The following is a 21,119-nucleotide window of genomic DNA, read 5'->3' as shown; positions in this document are numbered from 1 at the left end:
TTGCCTACGCACATTCCTTTGCCTTATAAGCGCATTCAAGTAAAGTATATTATGTATTCTTGCTGCTAATAAATACTTAAAGACAACTTTGTGTAGAACCGATTCATTGTGGGGAAGTGTTCTCATCATATACTCGTGTACGGTATGGCCAGTATAATGTACATAAGACGGTAGTGGTTTAATGATACCAATACTTATTAATACAGTCAGGGAATTGTACCCCTCAGTTACAATTATTGTTATTGTTATTATTAACAATATTATTATGATGGTTGTATCAACCCTAAATCTGAGTTGGGGGGGGGGGGGGGGGGTGCAATGCAGACAAACAGCTGCATACAGTGCGACCATTTCACTCACATTTGCCCATTCATTTTTGGACACATCACACACCATCGGTGTGTGTACTGTACGTGTGCTGTCATAGCTCCACCTACAGGCCTAATGGAGAACACCAGGAGAACACCAGGATGTGAATGGAGGGTGAATGTGAGGTATATCGTGTAAATAAGTTTTGATTGATCGCAAGACTACACTGTAAAAAAATAATAATAATAAGTTACCAGAACTTCAAAATATTGAGTTCAGTTACTGTGCATTAAGGTTTTCAGTTTTCAATCCATAATAAGTTAACAGAAAAATAAGTACACAACCACATTATTTCAACCTAATAAAACTATGTTTATTGTCATTGTTTTAAGAACACAAGTTGACTTGGTAATACTCACATTTTGAGTAAAAAAATTGCTTTTAACATGTGCAATGTTCAATGAAAAATGTTGATTAATCCCACTGGTCACAACGGTGACCGTAATAATGTTTTTGTTATAAGGATCTGCAAATGTTACTGAATGATGTAGCAATGTATTTCCAGCTAAATTGAAATAATAAACAAATAAAGGGTCTCAATTAAATATGTGGTAGTAAAAAGAACCTGTGGGAGGATTTCAACAAGATAAATGCGACAACAGTGCAAAATATTTCACTATAATATTTATTAAAAAAAAAAAAAATTTACTGCTGCCCCCTGTGCCTATGCAAATGCCCCCGCGTGCCTATGCAGGCACGCGTGCCTAGGGTTGCCTACCCCTGATCTATAGTGACTGAGCACTATAACAATATAGCCAAGGTCCACAAGTTCAGCCGAACACTCAGTACGTCGTAATCATGTCTAATGCTGTTGGCGTTGGTTTCAGCTGTCCCCGAGTGTCCGTTGGGCCTAGGTAAATGGCCTAGTAAATTCAGGCCCAGTCTCTGCGCATTGAGTACTCCTAACGCGTACATATAGAACCTTCATTATCCTATCAAACCGATCCATTCTGTTTATTTAGCAGCCCCTAAACAGAGGGAACGTCTACAGTTTGAATGAGAGAGAGACATATGTAAGATAAGGGCTATCAAAGAAAAATGAAAAAAAGCAAAAAGGCGTTAGAAATACGGGCAAAATATAATCCGCGTCGGCTGTTTGGGAAGCATAGAGTTCAGTTTCATAAGCCAGTCCGCTTAATGTCAATAGCATCCCCCCATGAGGTCTAATTATCAGGTCTAACGCAGTCAACCAATGTAGCCCAACCAATGTCTATAAATTCAGTCTCGCATTCTACATTCATTGTTCATTGCTCCCGGCGTCAGATTAGTTTACCATTGGGTATACGTTGGGTAGCCGTCCACGCTAGGCTAACTTGGCCTTGAGGTACGCCTCGGCATCCCCAACAGACGTGAAGCGTATTCTGTCCCCGCTCTCTTCCATAATCATCAGTTTAGCAGGGTAGTGAAGACTAGGCCTCAGCCCCCGCTTGTAAAGTAGTGCCATCACATCGCGGTACAGTGCTCGCTGTTCCAACACAGCCGGGGTATAATCCTCGTAGAAAGCAATTTGTTGACCGTCGTATTGCATCTCCGCTCTTCTCTTTCTGGCCTCCCGAATCACCCGTTCTTTAGTTTGATAGTTATGAAACCTGATGATAACGGGCCTAGGCTTTTCACCCTGCTTCGGTTTAGCTGCCAGAGACCTGTGTGCGCGGTCCAATTCTGGAGGGTTAGGGAGGGTCTCTGCCCCAAGAATTTGGGGTAAGAGGGTGGCGAAGAAGGATGTTGGTCTCGGGCCCTCAATCTGTTCTGGTAGTCCAATGATCCGAAGGCTGTTACGTCGCCCTCGAGCCTCGAGGTCCTCCGCCTTAGCCTTTAGCACCGCATGGCTAGCCCTCAGATCCGCACATGTAGCCTCCAGCGACGTAATTCTTTCGCTTACAGATTCTGCATTCTCCTCCAGGGAATCGACCCGCTGTACATTGTCGGCCACGTCCGTTTTCATTTGGTCAAGTTTATTTTCCAAAGCGGTAATGGCTTTTCTGAACTCTGTGGTCATAGCCTCTTTGTGGCTTTCAAGCAGGGTGGCCAGCCAGGCCTTGCTAAAAGTATCGTCAGCCTCTTCCTCATTCGGAACATCGCCCCGTTTTGGTCTTGGAGTCTTGGATGTCATCTTTGCGACGATAAATACTTAGTTAGCTATATCGATATTAGCATATAAACAAGAATTGTGAGGTTTTGGAGTCTTAGAACGTAGAAATAAAAAAAACATGAGGGAGAGAGGGAAAAACGCGTCCTACTCCCTGCTCACCATACCGGAAGTCCTAATCCTGTTTTTTGGTTTTCAACTACCCAAAATCCCAATCTGATCCAATCAGATAGGTATAGTGGCTATTTACAAACAATTTTGTCTTTCATATTTGCCACTTCCACTCCGGGGATAGCTTTAGTCTACGCGCACATAATAAAGATTCTGATCCATCCGTTTGGCTGTCACAATGAATCAATCATTTATTTCTAATAAGCAAAACAAACAAAACTCGTATATCTAATACATGCGTGCGTTGCGTGCAGTGCGTCTGTGCGTGCGGTACAAAAATTGTTTGCTTTCCCGGTCCACGTCTCCCACGCAAGCCACCACCCCATATCAAGGTAAACTACACAGGTGGATAGCTCAGGTAGGTCTCTTTAAAGGGAAAGTGCACATAGTTTCAAATCATAAGTATAGTTACAATAAGATAATCAGTGTAAATAATATCATGACTTGTCAATCAAATTATCAGTTTTCGTTTTCATATTTTGTAATCCATAAAGCATTTTCATAATTCAAATAATTGCATGATACAAACTCAAAGATTAAATAACTCAAGAATGGCTCCTACTAAAAGTATCGTCAGCCTCTTCCTCATTCGGAACATCGCCCCGGTTTGGTCTTGGAGTCTTGGATGTCATCTTTGCGACGATAAATACTTAGTTAGCTATATCGATATTAGCATATAAACAAGAATTGGGAGGTTTTGGAGTCTTAGAACGTAGAAATAAAAAAAAAACATGAGGGAGAGAGGGAAAAACGCGTCCTACTCCCTGCTCACCATACCGGAAGTCCTAATCCTGTTTTTCGGTTTTCAACTACCCAAAATCCCAATCTGATCCAATCAGATAGGGATTAAACATTTTGAACTCCTGGGCCCTTGTAATCTGAAGGTTGGGGTTACCAGTGTCTCGGGAGGTAGAGTGATCGTCTGGTAATCTGAAGGTTAGCTTTAGCAGTGTATTGGGATGTAGAGCGGTCGTCTTTTGGTTTGTTTGTTAGCTACTCACTGTTTGATGATCCACGGCGGGTTGGGTGTTCCAAGGAATGTTTGAATGGTGTATTGAGAGTTGATGAACTAGGCTAAGCTGCTCTGGGTGACTGTGAAAGAAAATCAAAACACCAAACAAACATTCCCCAAAATTAACCCTTTATTCGCCAAGGACGAGTTTCCACGTCATTCTCCGCCATGCGTAATTTGCCAATGACGCCGTAAGGCGTCTTTGAGATCAATATTTCAAAAATCTGTGATGGCAATCATATTTTACCCACGGAGACTTGGGATCTCCTGTTGATCTCCTCTCAACTCTCCAACGGTTCAAGAGCGCCATCTGGTGGCCGATCTGCGGATCGCCCAAACAGGAAGTGGTGCTCATCCATATTCGGTCCGGGCACTCGCTATCGTTAGCGGGACTCTAGCTCGACACACTGGACAGCGATCAGTTGCCAATAACTCGATAAACAACATATTATACAACCTGGAAATGGATCGCATATATCAACATCCCATAATCGAGAACTTTCTGCGCCACGCTGACCACCCAACGGTCAGAGGAAGATGCGGTAAGTTTCAGCGTGTTTGATTATTATTAAACGTATAATCTGCTCTGATATATATATCGCCCATACTAAATAAATGATTTAACCTCGGCCACGGACTTATAAACCCCCCCCCCCCCCCCTCCGGTCACCAGCAGATGATGAGGCAGGATGTTTAGGACCTTGTACAATTGAATGTTTTAATATGACGTCAATCGGTATCAAACTACATTTGATGATGTAATATATGTATTTATAGCTATAACTCGCGTTCTGCAGAACGCTGCAGAAAACGATAAAAACATATTTATACTTTAGACCGTATTTTAGTATGAATATGTGAATGAAAAAGTAGAACGTTGCTACATCCTAAACGATAGATACTTGATGTTGAATGGGCCATAGTAATGTCAATTTAGCAATACAATTTAAAAAGTTATAGCCCTGCAAAGAAGGGGAACATCTCCATAGATTTATAGTGGTGGCAGAGAGGGGATTAAGATATATCCCTGGCAGATAAAGGGTTAACAGGCTACAAATAAATCAATCAGTGGGATTTAGATTAAACCAAACTAAATGACCAAAACATGCAGTGGTTAAAGACTGCAGACTTCCACTGTCTACTCATTTCGGCTCATCTGCCTTCATTTAGAGGTTTCTGAGATGCAAGGTGTGCACTTGGTTTATCAATCAAAACAACTACTAGCCAGGTGCTGCCAAACTATTTACTGTTTGCAGAAAATTAAGCAAATTTACAAAGCATGTTGAATATTATGAGTTATTGGTGCAGGAAATGGAGATTTGCGATTTAACAGTGAAAAAACACAGATTATGCACTTGAGGAAAAAACATGAACAGCAGAGTAACCATAGGTTTCAATTTGGACCAACGCCCCTGATTTACGCATACGCTTATAAATATCTTGGTTTTATCTTTAACTCAATCAGCACCAGATGGCGCTGTGTACCGTGTGGTAAGAAGGCCACCGCTTTAAAGTATAGGAATACATGGCTGTGTTTGCAGGGCTCAAACTATATTATATATCATAGCTATGGATATAATACTATTGCCCATTTGACATAGAGTATCTATCGTTCAATTTGTGAAAAAGAAATAATTTCTTCACCCATACATTCCCGTTTTATACCGTGGTGAATATGAGTATAGTTTTAGAGTAATCTTGTCTAATCCCAGAAAACTACGCTATGCAGCAATACGTGCATTTCACTAAAACCGTGGCGTTTCTCGCCTGTATCAACAATCAATCTGAAATCAACGCTATATTATCGGTATTATGTTTCATCATGAATGCATGAAAGGGTGGGGGGGGGGGGGGGGGTCGTTTTTCTATGCTTTGATCGTCACCAACGCAATACGTTACAGACGCACATTACACACATACGCTCGGATCGCAGTGAAGCGATTCTTGGATCAACGCAAGATTGATACCATATAGCCCTTCCCTTGACTAGGATGTACTCCAAAAAGAATATTCCAATTATCTGATCGCCATTCCAAGTATTGATGTCGATCGTGTTGCCAACATAATCCACCAAAGAACATGAACCGGGAGTGCTTGATTCTTCTCAATCCATGCGTTATAAACGCTTGTCTGCCCGACAAGGAAGACCCCGCCCGGACACTTTAGATCGACGCACAGCTCAAGACAGAGAGTTTCAAATGATGTGCAATACCGGCCGCAAGGCAGCAGGCGGCGGTATTGGACGTTTGCGATCTCAGACTCATTCCCAATGATAATACAGGCTCCCTCGATGGATTATGAATGGGAATATCGAATAAAAGGAATAACGATAGAAAACCTGACTTTTCTCGGGTTTGGCGCTCAAGCGTCATCGAGTTAACCCGACTTTATTCATGAGTGGCGTCCAATGAGTTAATCAGTACATGAGCTTCATAGAAGGAAGGAAAATACTGTCTTGAGTCAGCAGGAAGGGCGCTAGGGGGCGTGTTGAGTAAAATGTGCACTGACCTTGGATTTTCAACATTTACACTTCTGTTTTATTTTATGTTGCTGGAGTATGGGGTTTTGATGATGCACCTGAATGTAATGCTATCCAGAACCATGCCATGAGATACTTCTTGGGAGTCTATAAATATTCAGTAGAAGGGGACATGTGTTGGGACTCATGTTTGGTCAAACAAAAATGTGAAATGGTTAGGTAATGGCACCGCCTGGTCCAGCTGCCAGATGATAGGGTGACTAAAAAGATCTTTAACTGGGCACACGGGCATCCCTGGTCAAGAGAGATCCATGATTTTTTTCATCTGCTGATTTTAAGTATGATTTTTATGAATAATCTGCAGTGTAAAGTTAATATAATTAAACCAAAATGATCAACAGGATAAGTGGAAGGTGGAGATATGGAAGAAACCTAAACATAGAAAATATGTTGAAATTAAAGACTAGTATTTTACTGAACCTTATGTAATGTTAAATTTAAAGAGAAGAAAAGGGAGAGACGCCTCGTCCGCTCATCATCAGGGTCCACTTCGACCTCCCGTGACACCCCTCTACTCTTCCAAGGCAAAAGGCTCTCTATTTTCCCTGATTACACCGTCGCTGTTTCCAAGAAGAGGGCTGCGTTTGGAGGAGTGAAACGTGAACTCCATGCCTGTCCTGGTATCACGTTTGGGCTGATGTTTCCTGCGGTTCTGAACATCACTCTGCCGAGTGGTTCAACGCACGCGTTTGAAGACCCGGCCGCCGCCTCGACTTTCATAAACACTGAACTCAGAAAAGCGGTTCCCCAGACTGTAACCATCAGCTGAACGGCAAGTTCATAATTCATGTCCATATGACTGAGCATATACAGACTATTTCATTTTGGGACTACGATATTTCACAATATTAACATTTGTCACTTAACCACGGAAGGGGTGGTGTGTTTATCTCCCTTTCTCGTTTCTCTTAGGGGGTGTTGGTTAGTAATAGTGGGTTATGCGCGCGTCCAATTTGAGGAGACTCATCAGCATGGGAGGGAGGGGGAGGGGGGAGGGAAGGGTTTGTTTACATTTACAGTTAGTTTTGTGTGATGTTTATACTGTTGTTGTTTTTTCTATGACTTGGCCACTTCACATAAAAAATACTATTAGGACATACTTTTCGATGTTACTCATTGTACACTCAACACCAGTCTATGACTCAACCTAAAACCTCACAGCAGATTGGAGGAGTGGTCAAATTTACTAGTTGGAATTGTAAGGGCTTAAATCAGCCAATCAAACGTAGTAAAGTACTGGGGCATCTTCAGAATGTGGGGGTTCATATAGCTTTCCTTCAGGAAACTCATTTCAAGCTATCTGATTATACCAGACTACGTAAACGATGGGTTGGACAAGTGTACCACTCATCATTTCAGAGCAGAGCTAGAGGTGTGGCAATTTTAATCCACAAATCAATAAATTTTATTTGCTCAGATGTTCTCTCTGACCCAAATGGTAGATTTGTGCTGGTAACTGGAAAGCTCTGTGGCACCCCAGTGATTATGCTTAATATCTACCGCCCTAACTGGGACAATAGCTAATTTTTTAGATCTGTGTTCTCTTCGATACCTGACCTCTCCACACATTATCTAATATTAGGAGGGGACTTCAATTGTTGGCTTAATCCATCATTGGATCGCTCATCTACCAGAAATGCAGTACTTTCAAGCTCTGCTAAAACCATTCAATCTTTTATGGAAGAGTTTTCACTTTCAGACCCTTGGCGTTTTCACAACCCATCTAGCAGAGCATACTCATTCTTCTCATGTTCATCACACCTTCACTCGTATTGATTATTTCTTGATCGACAATCGGCTCATCTCATCAGTATTATCTTGCATATGATACTACTGTCATATCGGACCACTCTCCAGTTCTAATGGAACTGCAAATTAGGGGATGTGATAACACCCAACCACCCTGGCGACTGAATACTAGTTTGTTATCGAACGAAGATTTTGTTACTTTTATTTCCAAGCAGATAGATTTTTTTTTGGATATCAATAAGACGCCTGGGATCTCAGCTTCCTTACTATGGGAGACACTGAAGGCATACTTAACGGGGGAAATTATTTCTTACTGCACTTATGAGACTAGAGCCAGAAGGAAGAAATTAGATAATTTAACCAAACGGATCACTCAGATTGACAACGTTTACTCTATCGCTCCATCACCTGATTTATATAAGGAACGCCTATTATTACAAGCAGAATTCGATACTCTACCTCCCATACCGAAAAATTACTATTCAAATCCAGATACAATTACTATGAACACGGAGATAAGGCGAATAAACTATTAGCTCATCAATTAAGACAGGCATCAGCTTCGCATCAAATACCACAAATCCAAACTCCAACAGGCAGAACTACAGATCCCAAAGAAATTAATGAACAATTTAAAAACTTCTACTCATCTCTCTATGCTGCAGAACAACCCACTGACCCGTCTGCCTTTAGCAACTTTTTTGACTCTCTTGATATTCCTAAAGTTGACTCCGACTCAGCGTTGAAACTGGATGAGCCTATCACAATAGAGGAGATTGAAGAGGCTGCTCACAACATGCAGCCAGGTAAATGCCCAGGCCCTGATGGTTACCCAATCGAATTCTATAGGAAGTTTTTTGGCAAATTGGCGCCACTTCTTATTGATATGTACAATGAATCCTTCTGCTGTTTTAAATTGCCCCATACACTTACTCAGGCCACAATTTCCTTAATCTTGAAGAAGAACAGAGACCCTCTCCTATGTGGGAGCTACCGTCCTATACGTTTGCTATCCGTGGATTTAAAGCTTCTTTCCAAACTACTATCTATGCGTTTAGAATCGGTACTACCCTCTATTATTTCCCCAGATCAGACTGGATTCATAAAAAAACTGTACTCTTCTTTTAACACTAGACGGCTTCTTAATATCATGTATAATCCCTCCTCTTCCTCAATATCAGAAGCTGTGATCTCACTAGATGCCGAGAAGGCTATTGACCGGGTGGAGTGGAGCTACCTATTCTACACCATGGAGAGATTTGGCTTGGGTAAAACATGTATCACCTGGGTGAAACTGCTCTATACCTCCCCTATAGCCTCAGTCAGAACCAACAACACACATTCTGAATAATTACCTCTCTTTCGCTCTACTCGGCAAGGCTGCAATTTGAGTCCCTTATTATTTAATATCGCAATAGAACCATTGGCCATTGCTCTCAGATCAAATCCTAACATAACTGGTATTCATAGGTTTGGCATCGAACAGAAGACTTCACTTTATGCGGATGACTTGCTTTTATATGTATCGAATCTCTCTGTCTCTATTCCAGCTGCCCTTGATGTTTTCAGTTCATTCTGTGAAATATCAGGATATAAACTAACCTTAGATAAAAGTGAGCTATTCCCTCTGAATGCTGAAGGTTGAAATTACCCCTTACATACTTTGCCCTTTAAAATTTCCCCACTTGGCTTCACATATCTTGGCATTCGTTTCACAGACAAATTTAAGGATTTATTTAAATGTAACTTCTCCCCTTTGTTAAGCAAACTGCATAAAGACTTTGAACGATGGTCGCTATTACCCCTGTCCTTAACGGCACGAGTCAACTCAGTTAAAATGAACTCCCTGCCAAAATTCTCATACCTTTTTCAATGTTTACCCATCTTTCTCACACAAGCATTCTTCCAGAAAATTGACAGTTTGGTGTCGCAGTTCATCTGGAATAGGAGAGTCCCTAGGCTCGATAAAGCCCTCTTACAAAGACCAAAGTCTCTGGGAGGGATGGCTCTGCCCAGTTTTAAATTATATTATTGGGCAGCCAACTTTAGAGCACTACAACATTGGGCAAGGTTTGAAGACACACCTTCATCCCCTGTATGGTTGCTTTTGGAATCCTCGTCTTCCAGCCCTGCCTCACTGGCTGCTCTGGCTCATGCACCTCTACCTTTTCCCACCTCTCCCTACTCTAAAAATATCATTGTCAAATCAACACTCAGGATATGGAATCAGTTCAGACGACATTTTGGTTTACAATCTTTTTCTTTACTAGCTCCAATTACAGCTAACCCTGTCTTCCCCCCCTCTGTGATGGATAGAGATTTTCTCTCCTGGTCCCCTCTTGGTATTAGAACGTTCAGTGATTTATATATAGAAAATATTTTTGCATCATTTGAACAACTGTCTGACAAGTTTTCTCTTTCGAGGTCACATTTCTTCAGATACTTGCAAGTCTGCAGTTTTGTACGTAATATCAACCCACAGTTCCCCAAACTCCCAGAAGCCACTCCTATTGACACTTTACTAAAGCCTACACTGGTCACAAAGGGTATTATATCTGTCCTGTATGTTAAGTTGCAAATAAGACAACCGTTATCTTTCATTCATGTTTATTACACGCTCTCCACAGCGTAGTGGCCACAGCCTTCCTCCAGTCCCAAACAAGACACGCCCAACAACAGAGCCCATTCACCTTTTAACAGATTACCGTTAAAGTGAACTTAACAACCTCACTCTCTTTTTTTAAACAAATAATACACTGCAAGGATATTTCAAGAAAACAAAAACCCAAATCTCACTCTCTTAAAAAAAAATAGACTGCAAGGATATTTCAAGAAAACAAAAATAAATAAACTCAGTCATCATAACCAGTTATTCAGTCATCTAGCTTCCACTGTCCATCCTTCAGTGCTTTAAGCAGCACAAGGGAAGATGCTCCCTTTTTGGTCAGACAGTTTGCCAGCTGGTCCTTCGTAGTAGACCACAGAATCCGTTGGACCCTTTTGTTCTGGATAAGTTCTTTGATTCCACTTATTTCCAGTCTCAGTCGTTTCTCAGTCACTGACTTGGTGGATTTGATAGCCTCCACAAGGGAAAAGTTGTCTGTAACACACATCACAGGTAGGGTGCGCTGTTTGACCATACCTGTGGTAAGTTCAGAGTAGAGGGAGGACAAAAATATGGCATTATCAATACCATCAGCCAGGGCTAGTGTCTTCTCCTGCCAGCGTGCTCCGAACCACTCTTCTGATCCTTTTTGATTTCCAGCAGATTGGAGAGAATCGTCCTTTCTCACCCATCAGAACGATGAGATGCCTTCCTTGTGTTCCCCCATCTGGGAGGTTTCCCATGGATGCGTCGCTGAAAACAACAAGCTTCAAAGAGTCCTCCTTTCCTAAGTTGTGAAACTTCAGGGTGACATGTTCTGATTTCAGTTTTCGTACTACCTTATTTGCGTCATGCATAGTTTGCACAGTAGCATGTTTTAGATTGGTTGCAAGGACACATGTATCGAACATGATATCTGGCCTACTCTGTCTAGCCACCCACAAGAGTTGTCCTATTTTTGACCTTAGGTTGTCAGTCTCACACTCTGTGAGAAGAGCATCACGGTGCAATGCTCTTGATGGGTCTATGAGAATGGGCTGAAGGTTCTTTATGTAGATCTCCTGTTGCACAAGCACTTCTCCACCTACTGTAGAGAGTTCCATCCCCACGTAGCGAAAGTTGTCTTGTTCCTCACGTCCCACCTGGAAAACTGTTTTGAGGTGGGGGATGGTCGTCGTGGCAAATGCGTGTGAGCCACCCCAGATAAAATCATCCACATGACAGGCAAGAACACCAGTCACAATACAGTTTTCATCAAGCCAGTAGAATACAGCAGGATCAACTTGTGACATAGTGGCCCCTGTTTTGATCATCGTTGCTTTTACTCTGTTGTACCAGTAGAGAGAGACATCAGCGAGTCCATAGACACACTTCTTCAGCTTCCACAGTGTCCCGTCACTTTTAGCCTCAGGAGGAGGGCGGATGTGTATATCCCGAGACAGCTCCATTCCTTGAAGAAAAGCTGACTTTATGTCCATAGAGTTCAATGTCCATTTTTTCTGACACAGAACTGACATGAGTAATCTAAGGGACTCTGATGAGCATGTAGGCGAGTCCTTCTGTAGATCTTGAGTGTTAAATTCTTCAAAACCCCTAGCCACTAGCCGTGCTTTGGGTATGATGAGCGTACACACCCATCTCGTTGACACCTGTCTTTGACCCACATTTTTCACCTCCTCAAACACCTCATTTTTCCTCCAGTTACTGATTTCATCTTGTTTAGCCTTATCAAATGATACACCCTCTGTTACTAATACATCATTTTCCTGCATATCGGAGCATAGTTCTACACCATCTAGTTCTACATCATCTAGTTCTACACCATCTAGTGGCTTAACCTGAAGATTGTCTACTTTAGTAAGATCAACTGACCCCATAGTACCGGTCATGTCAAAAGGTTCTAAGTACTGTAGGTTGTACCAGTTGCTGTGTTTTCCTGTAGCCTTTCCTGCTCGTCCCATCACTTTAGCTGTGTGAGGAACCCCCGTTACATTATCCACAAAGCTGATTGTCTGACCGGTTTTTACCTTTATACCGGTTTTTACCTTTATGCCGGTCTGGTGATAATCGTCTTGATTGATCCCATGAGGGTTATCTATATCCTGGTTTGCTACACCCGCTGCCTCTACGTCATTATTCATGTCACCATTTATATCACCATCAGTAACGGGCATGTCCCCACTGTTACTATTCATATCATTGTCAGTAACAGGCACATTACTATCACTAACAGATACATCGATATTGCCCACAGTATTACTTTCCCCAGGGTGCACTTTTCGGAGCCTAGATTGATGAACCCTGACATATGTCCCACCATGACGTACAAAAATCACCACCCCATCTTGCCCCATCACAACCCCAGGGCCTTTCCATTCAACACAGTCTGTCCTTTTGTAGAACACTTTGTCTCCCGTTTCATACTTCTCATCTGTTGGACGAAGCTGCTTTCGAAGAGCTCGTCTGATTCTCTCTGAGCATTCTGCCTCCGTGAAAGCTTTCCTTGCTGCATGTAATGCTGTTATGTGCTTTCCCACCCATGCGCTCATTGTAGTTCCCTCCAAAGCAGGTGGCTGGTCAACAAACACAGAGGGAAGGTTCGGGTTCTGTCCAAACACCAGCTGATGTGGACTGTAGCCATGCACGTTCTGCATTGTGTTCTTTGCCATGAGTGCCCAATCAAGAGCCGTTTTCCAGTCAAGTCCTTTGTCAAGTTTTACCTTCAGTAGTATCTCTGTAAGGGATTGGTTGTGGCGTTCCAGAAAACCATTGCTCCATGGACTGTAGCCAGCAGTCGTCTTGATCTCGATGTTGAAGTTCTCCGCCATGTCTCTTATTTCCTCATTATTGAACTCTCCACCGTTGTCACTGAAGAGACGCTCAGGTGGACCATGGACACTGATCCAGGAATGTACAAAGTTGTTCACTATCACACTTGGCTTCTTTGAGGTCACGATGCTACCTGCACTAAAGCGAGTGAAGTGATTGATAATGTGTAGGTACCACACATTTGGTTCTAGCTCATGTAGATCAACTGCCACAGTCTCGTTGTACCTGGAGGCCATGGGCAGACCAACAGCAGGCTTGGGCTTAGCCTTGCTGTACTTGAGACATATCTCACATTTTCCTACTATTTCCCCTAGAATAGCAATGCATTCATCATCCGTGTTTCCAGCATTTGTCAGCAGCTTCTTTAGTCTATCAACTGATGCATGTCCAAATTGCTTGTGAAGTTTAAGTAAAGCTTTGTGTTTTTCCACATTGGTCATATTATCTGTGATGGCCAGGACCACATTCTCATATGCTTCACTCGGGGACTCTTTATCCAGTATGTTCAGACAGTAGTGTCCAGATGAAGTCAACTCCAGAGCTACTGGTTTCTGAAACATTATAGCTGTATCGTTTTCCAGGTTCAACACAGCTCCTGCTCTCTTTAGCGACGTTTTACTGAGCAGTAAAGGAATGTCAGATACCTCTACCTCTGTTTCAATACAACATTTTGTGTCTCCTATCTTGGCTGGTATCTTGACCTTTTTTTGTAGAATGTACAACTCGCCCATCCCCAAACTTAAAAGGTTTGCTACTCTTGACTCTTGACTTATTTCTCATTTAGTCCCCCAACATAGTTATCCAGCCATTTTTCACCACATACAGTCCTTGTGCATGCCGTATCAATGACAGCCGTTCCCAGAGCCTCAACCATGAATATTTCTGCATCTGATTCCTTAGAAAAAAGTGTTATATTACACTCATCTGGTTCTTCATTTTCTTCCATCACCTTTACATATTCTTTTTTGTTTGGGCAATCTTTCACCCAGTGGAATGTGCTCTGACAAATCCCACACTTCGTTCGTCTTCCAAATTTATCAAGCGGATTTGTGCCTGCGAATGGCCCTCTAACTTGTCCACTTTGAGATCGCGGCTGCTCCCGCCTCTGCTGCTCTCGTCTCTGATCTGTGTAGAAAGCTGCATCTTGCTTCACAGTAATGCCCCCTGCCTTTTTCTCCGTTTTTCTCCAAAAATACGTTTCAGTCCTGACTTCATATCAACAAAGGTGTGCTTACCACAGGCAGTCAATGCCAGTTGTTTGTCTTTGATGTCGAGGCCCGCTGTATCCAGCAGTTTGAATGCCAAAACAGCGTCAGGTAGAACCATATCGAATTTCTTGATCCGGTTGTACTTCTGTTCAAAATCAACAATATAGTCCACCATAGAGACGCCGTCTCCTCGCGAAATCTGATCAAACTCCGAATAGGCTTCGTAAGCCCGGTCCTTCTCTTCTCTCAAAAACACCCTGTCAAGTTCCCGAATCAAAGTTACCATTCCATTATCTTTATTTAGATCATCGACAGGTATTTCCAACGCAGTATCCCTCGCCCTACCCGTCAACGATAGAGCAACAGCCAACGCTTGTTTCTTCTTGGCTAAATCCGTCACCCGACTCCACATTTCCACTTCATTCTTCCACTTCTCAAAAGACGTCTTTTCGTCCAGTCCAGGCGGCTGCCTGTAGTTAGTAACGTTAGAGGCCGCCATCCTCTGCTACCATGTTAAGTTGCAAATAAGACAACAGTTATCTTTCATTCATGTTTATTACACGCTCTCCACAGCATAGTGGCCACAGCCTTCCTCCAGTCCCAAACGAGACACGCCCAACAACAGAGCCCATTCACCTTTTAACAGATTACCGTAAAGGCTGCAGTAGAAGTGAACTTAACACTGTATGGCTTGATTTCCTCACTGCGTCCTACCTCATTAGAAAAGATCAGGAGGAGATGGGAGGAGGACCTGGGTGAGGACATCACAGAAGACCTGTGGGAGGATATTCTACACCGGGTCCACTCCTCATCAATTTGTGCCAGGCACGGACTGATCCAATGTAAAATTGTTCACCGTTCACACTTTACTAAAGTCAGGTTAGCCAAGATCTATGGCAACATTGATCCCACCTGTGACAGATGCCACCGTGCCCCTGCTACACATAGTCACATGTTTTGGTCCTGCCCTTCCCTGCATAACTTTTGGTCTGAAATATTTGAAACTATCTCAAATAGTATTGAGATCCCAATCAGCCCGACTGCCATAACTGCTTGCTTTGGTGTCTCTATCTCCCCTACTACTCTGTCTCTGCCACGATATAAAGCTGACCTGGTAGCATTTGTTACTCTCCTGGCTAGACGTCTCATTTTACTGCATTGGAAGTCACCCACTCCTCCATCTCACTCTATGTGGCTCAGGGATATTTTGCACTTCCTTAAGATGGAGAAAATAAGGTGTGTCATAAGGGGTTCTACAGCTAGATTTTATAAAACATGGGGTCGTTTCTTTACCTATGTTGGGGAACAAGGTTCAATCGACCCCCATAAATAATGCTCACTCCTAGCCTAGCACAGTCCAGTCGATTGACCTATCTACATGTGCAAATGTAACCGATGTCTACCTTCTTATTTATAAAAAATAAATCCATTCCTCTATTCCTGCTGTACAGTGCTTGTCCTGAGTGTACATATCTGTTTAATTGACTGTATGTCCGAAACAACATCTATATTTATTTTGTGGTGTATTCTCTTTAGTCTATATATTCAACAGACCTATACTTTGACTACTTATACGTAGTCAAATACGTACATTCAACAGACCTATATTCTGTTTATTTATACATAGCTTTGTGCAATATGTATATTGTTTATCCAACAGACCTATATTTTGACTAACTATATGTAGCTTTGTGCAATATGTATATTGTCTACATTCAACAGACCTATATTTTGACTACTTATATGTAGATATGTGCAATACGTCTGGCATAATATGTGTACAATGTGACCTTGTGCTCATCTCATATTGCAACGAAAAAAACTTCAATAAACAAAGTTTTGAAAAAAAAAAAAGAGAAGAAGGAGGTCTCTGTGTGCCCAGTTAAGGTCTGGCATCCTGCCATTGGCTGTGGAAGTGGGTAGATTCCAAGGTACACCTGGGGAGGAGCGGTTGTGTGTTCTCTGTGATCTGGGAGCGGTGGAGGATGAATTTCATTTTGTTTTTCACTGCCCCTTGTACACCGACTTGAGGGTTATATTTGAGAAAGTTCAATTTGTAAATCCGGATTTGTTTTGGCAGTCTGAGAGTTGTATGTTGAGTTGGTTTTTTGTGGAGGAGATTTTCAGTTTTGCAGGATTTTTGGCGAAAGCATGGCACTTGAGACAAAACACATTATATCCTATATAATTTGATATGAATTCCTCTCGTTTCTTTGAAGTACATTGTTTACAGCTTATTATGTTTTCTTTTGTTTTCTTTTTTTGTGGCCATCTTGGTCTATATAATCATTTACTGTTTGTGTCTTGTAAGCCCATTATGGGCTGGGCAAACATCTGTATGTAAGACAGTAAAGACACAAACATTTAAAATATCAATCAATCAACATTACATTGAAATAATTTAAACTATAGCAAAATTACAAGAGCTTGCTAGAAATGGCTCTAACATGTATTATATAATAATATTGTAAGTGTTTTATGGTGTAGTAATAGTATATGATAATGTTGGTGATGTACTTTATGATGTAGTAGTAGTATTATTATATGATAATACTGCTGATGTACTTTATGATGTAGTAGTAGGCGGCTAAGTGGCGCAGTGGGCAAGGCGCTCGCCACTAACGCAGGAAATGCTGGGCCCAGCTCTCGGTGTTGCTTCCGGCTTAGCTGGTCGTTCATACTAATACAATTGGCAGTATTAGGGGGTGGGAAAGCCGGTGGGTGGGGATCGGACGTTGTGGACAGCGACTCCTACAGGTCGGTTGGTGCGCCTGTACAGCAGAATCAGGAAGTATCGGGGGCAGCGTGAGCCTCCCACGCGTTACTCCTCGCCACTGAGAGATCGCGCTGTACAGGTGAAAAGATGCGACGGCTGCCTCCTCGTGTACCGGAGGGGACACGTGATGCAAGGCTTCGTCCACATTGCAGCCGACCAGTGGGAGGCATGGTCTAGCAACGTTCGAGACATGGGAGGGAAGAATTGGATAATACGAAATTGGGATGGGAGAAAAATAGAAAAAATTATAAGAAAAATTTAGAGAAAAAAAATGATGTAGTAGTATTATATGATAATATTGCTGATGTTTTATCTTTTAGTTTGCACGTCAGTTCAGCCGCGATGAGCCGCTGACTTTTGATTGGGTGTGTCGTCATGTCAGCTGGCCTCTGACTCCGCCCAACAACATCAAAGACCTAGTTCACCTAGAAGCCGTCCATGATGTACTAGATCTTTACCTCTGGTTAAGGTAATACTACTGTTACTACTACTGATCTATACCTCTGGTTAAGGGAATACTACTTTTAATACTACTACTGATCTATACCTCTGGTTAAGGTAACGCTACTGTTACTACTACTGATCTATACCTCTGGTTAAGGGAATACTACTTTTAATACTACTACTGATCTATACCTCTGGTTAAGGTACTACTACTTTTAATACTACTACTGATTTATACCTCTGGTTAAGGTACTACTACTGTTAATACTACTGATCTATACCTCTGGTTAAGGTACTACTACTGTTAATACTACTGATCTATACCTCTGGTTAAGGTACTACTACTGTTAAATTAATACTACTGATCTATACCTCTGGTTAAGGTACTACTACTGTTAATACTATTGATCTATACCTCTGGTTAAGGTACTACTACTGTTAATACTACTACTGATCTATACCTCTGGTTAAGGTACTACTACTTACTACTACTGATCTGTACCTCTGGTTAAGGTACTACTACTTACTACTACTGATCTATACCTCTGGTTAAGGTACTACTACTTACTACTACTGATCTGTACCTGATCTAAACGAAACATGGACTATCCCTTTAATCTCTCTCTTTATCTCTGTCTCTCTAGTTATCGTTTCATGGACATGTTCCCAGACACAGCATCGGTCCGGGAGATTCAGAAGGAACTTGATGACATCATCCAGCAGGGTGTCAGGAACATCACACGCCTCATCAGAGCCACCAACGCCAGCGGCCCCGCCCCTCTCGGCATGCACGCACACACACGCAACACTGGCACACCTAGCGAACACGCTGCCGGCGCTGCCTCAGCTAGCAGGCGGGGCCAAGTTGGACCAAAGAGAGGATCCGGGGCCGGGAATGTGATTCACAGATCTGTGGCTAGTCGTCTGGTGAAGGAGGGGCTGTTGACCCCTGACCTCCTCCGACAGCTCCAGAGGGAGTGGTCTAATCAGGAACTGACCAGTCAGAAAAGTCCAGGAACAGGAAGTCAGCATGACAGCAAAGGGAAGAAGAAGAGATAATGATGTTGGTTCTGTTTCTATGGAGACCCTGTCGAGATAAGCCTCTCCTAAACGCTCACGCTACCCTACATTCTGATTGGTTGAGGAAATACAATTTTTATTTTTATTTTTTTGTCTTTATTTGTAACTGACAGTGTTCCAGGCACATTGTAAAGTTGGAAATTGCAACTTCCTGCTGAGAATAGACAGTGGAGCGGCCCTTCAAGTTGATATAACAAGTAGAATGAACTCTCTGACGTAAAGTCAACATGGCTGCTGTACTTTAACATGTTAATCATCTTTACTATACTCTGTTCAGTTCAGTCCTTAACATGAACATACCTGTGTTGTTATTCAGCTATAATCGTCTCTCTGCACACAATCTGTTTCTACCCAAGGTAATCTTAGTCGGAGCACTGGGCAAGGATGTAGGGTTTATGGTAGGTACACAATATGAAGGGGGTGGGTACAGTCCTCTCTCTGTCTCTCCATCCATCTCTCCTCTCCCTGCCTGGCCTGGGTACAGTACTCTGTCCCAGGCTCTCCACCAATCTGCATTTAGTTTACTTAACAAAGCAAAAATAACTTATTTAGTTTGTGTTAACTAGCAAGACTTTCATTACTATTTCTGTAGTCTCTGAGCCACCTAGGATTTCCTCTGTTAGCGAGTCTTTCCTCTGTCAGAACTGTCTTACAACAAGAGTTCAGTACAGTTAGGTACCAATAAGATAACATTTACAAAAATCACTTGTTCTTGTATAGAATAGAATAGAATCTTTATTGTCATTGTTGGTACAACGAAATTTAGTTTGGAACATCACCACTGGCATACAAACATAAAATATAGCATGTGCAAAATAATAATGTCAATAATAATAATAATATAGTATCCATGTCCCAATGTCCTCAATAATAATAATAATATACCATCAATGTCCCAAGTGCAATAGTGCTAGTGCAAATAAATAAATATTACAGTGACAGTCCAGTGAGTTAATGGAGGGGGGGGGGGGGGGGGGGGCGTTGACTTGCAATGGATGAAATATTGTGCAGAAATATAGTGCAGCAATGCAAGTCCGGTTCACAGTTATTGTTGTAATGGAGAAGTGGGAGTTATGTCACCGGGGGGGGGGGGGGGGGGCGGTAAGTTGATGTTGATCGTTGAGCAGCCTGACAGCCCGTGGATAGAGGCTGTTGGTCAGTCTGGTAGTACCGGACTGGATGGATCTGTACCTTCGACCAGAGGGCAGCAGTTGAAAAATATGGTGTGCTGGGTGGTACTGGTCCTGTAGGATGTTATTCACACGACGTAGGCAGCGGGAGGTGAAGACTGGAGATATCTGGGAGGCTAGCTCCAGTGATCCTCCTCGCAGCCTTGACCACTCTGTGGAGGGCCTCCTTCTCTGCCCTGGTGCAACTGGGAAACCACACCAGTAGTCCATACGTGAGCACACTCTACTGCGCAGTGGTAGAAGTTGGCCATCAGTCCCTGTGGGAGTTTAGCCCATTTAAGTTTCCGCAGATAGAAGAGGCGCTGCTGTGCTTTCCCCACAGCAGAGGTAATGTTGATCCCCCAGGATCAGACATCGTCACGCCCAGAAACTTACATTTTGAAACCCTCTCCACCTCCTCATTTCGAATGAGGAGTGGAGAGTGGCTGAGGTCACCAGTCCTGCGGAAATCAATGATCATTTCCTTGGTCTTCGTGGGGTTGAGAGCAAGGTTATGACCATTGCACCACTCCACTAGTCGTTCGACCTCCCTCCTGTATGAGGTCTCATCATTTCCTTTGATGAGGCCAAGTACTGTTGTGTCGTCTGCAAATTTAACTAGGTTAGATGGAGAGGAGGAGCAACAGTCGTGGGTGAAAAGTGTGTAGAGAAGTGGGCTGAGCACACACCCCTGAGGGGCCCCGGTGCTAATGGGCAGGGTGGGGGATGTGTGCTTGCCAATCCTGACATGTTGTGTGCGATTTGTGAGAAAGTCCAAGATCCAGTTGCATAATGTGGTGTTCAGTCCGAGTTTGTGTAGTTTACTGTGAAGCTTGTTGGGTAGAATAGTGTTGAAGGCTGAACTAAAGTAAACAAAAAGGAGTCTACCATATGTGTGCCTGTGCTCTAGATGTTCCAGCAGAGTGTGCAGCACAATGGCAATAGCATCCTCTGTTGACCTGTTCTTCCGGTAGGCAAACTGGTTGTGGTCTAATGATGGCGGTATGGAGGCTTTTATGTGTTTCATGACCAGTCTCTCAAAGCATTTTGCGACGATGGGGGTGAGTGCCACAGGTCTG

The 21,119-nt window shown here is 42.7% G+C and overlaps 1 protein-coding gene across 1 annotated transcript in view; it reads left to right on the top strand.

The window, feature by feature from the left end:
* Positions 1 to 19,776, top strand: part of supv3l1 (SUV3-like helicase) — a 127,007-nt gene extending 107,231 nt beyond the window's left edge. The window contains exons 15-16 of the mRNA XM_084332828.1: positions 17,668 to 17,816; positions 18,436 to 19,776. Coding sequence (XP_084188954.1) covers positions 17,668 to 17,816; positions 18,436 to 18,850 — 564 coding nt within the window. The 3' untranslated portion in view covers positions 18,851 to 19,776. The remainder of the gene's footprint in view (positions 1 to 17,667; positions 17,817 to 18,435) is intronic.
* Positions 19,777 to 21,119: the final 1,343 nt, after the last annotated feature.

This window comes from Notolepis coatsorum, assembly GCF_963971535.1.
Source record: "Notolepis coatsorum genome assembly, chromosome: 1".
Classification (NCBI taxonomy): Eukaryota; Metazoa; Chordata; class Actinopteri; order Aulopiformes; family Paralepididae; genus Notolepis; species Notolepis coatsorum.
Note: the sequence above shows the minus strand (reverse complement) of the source record. Positions and strands in the feature narration are given on the sequence as shown.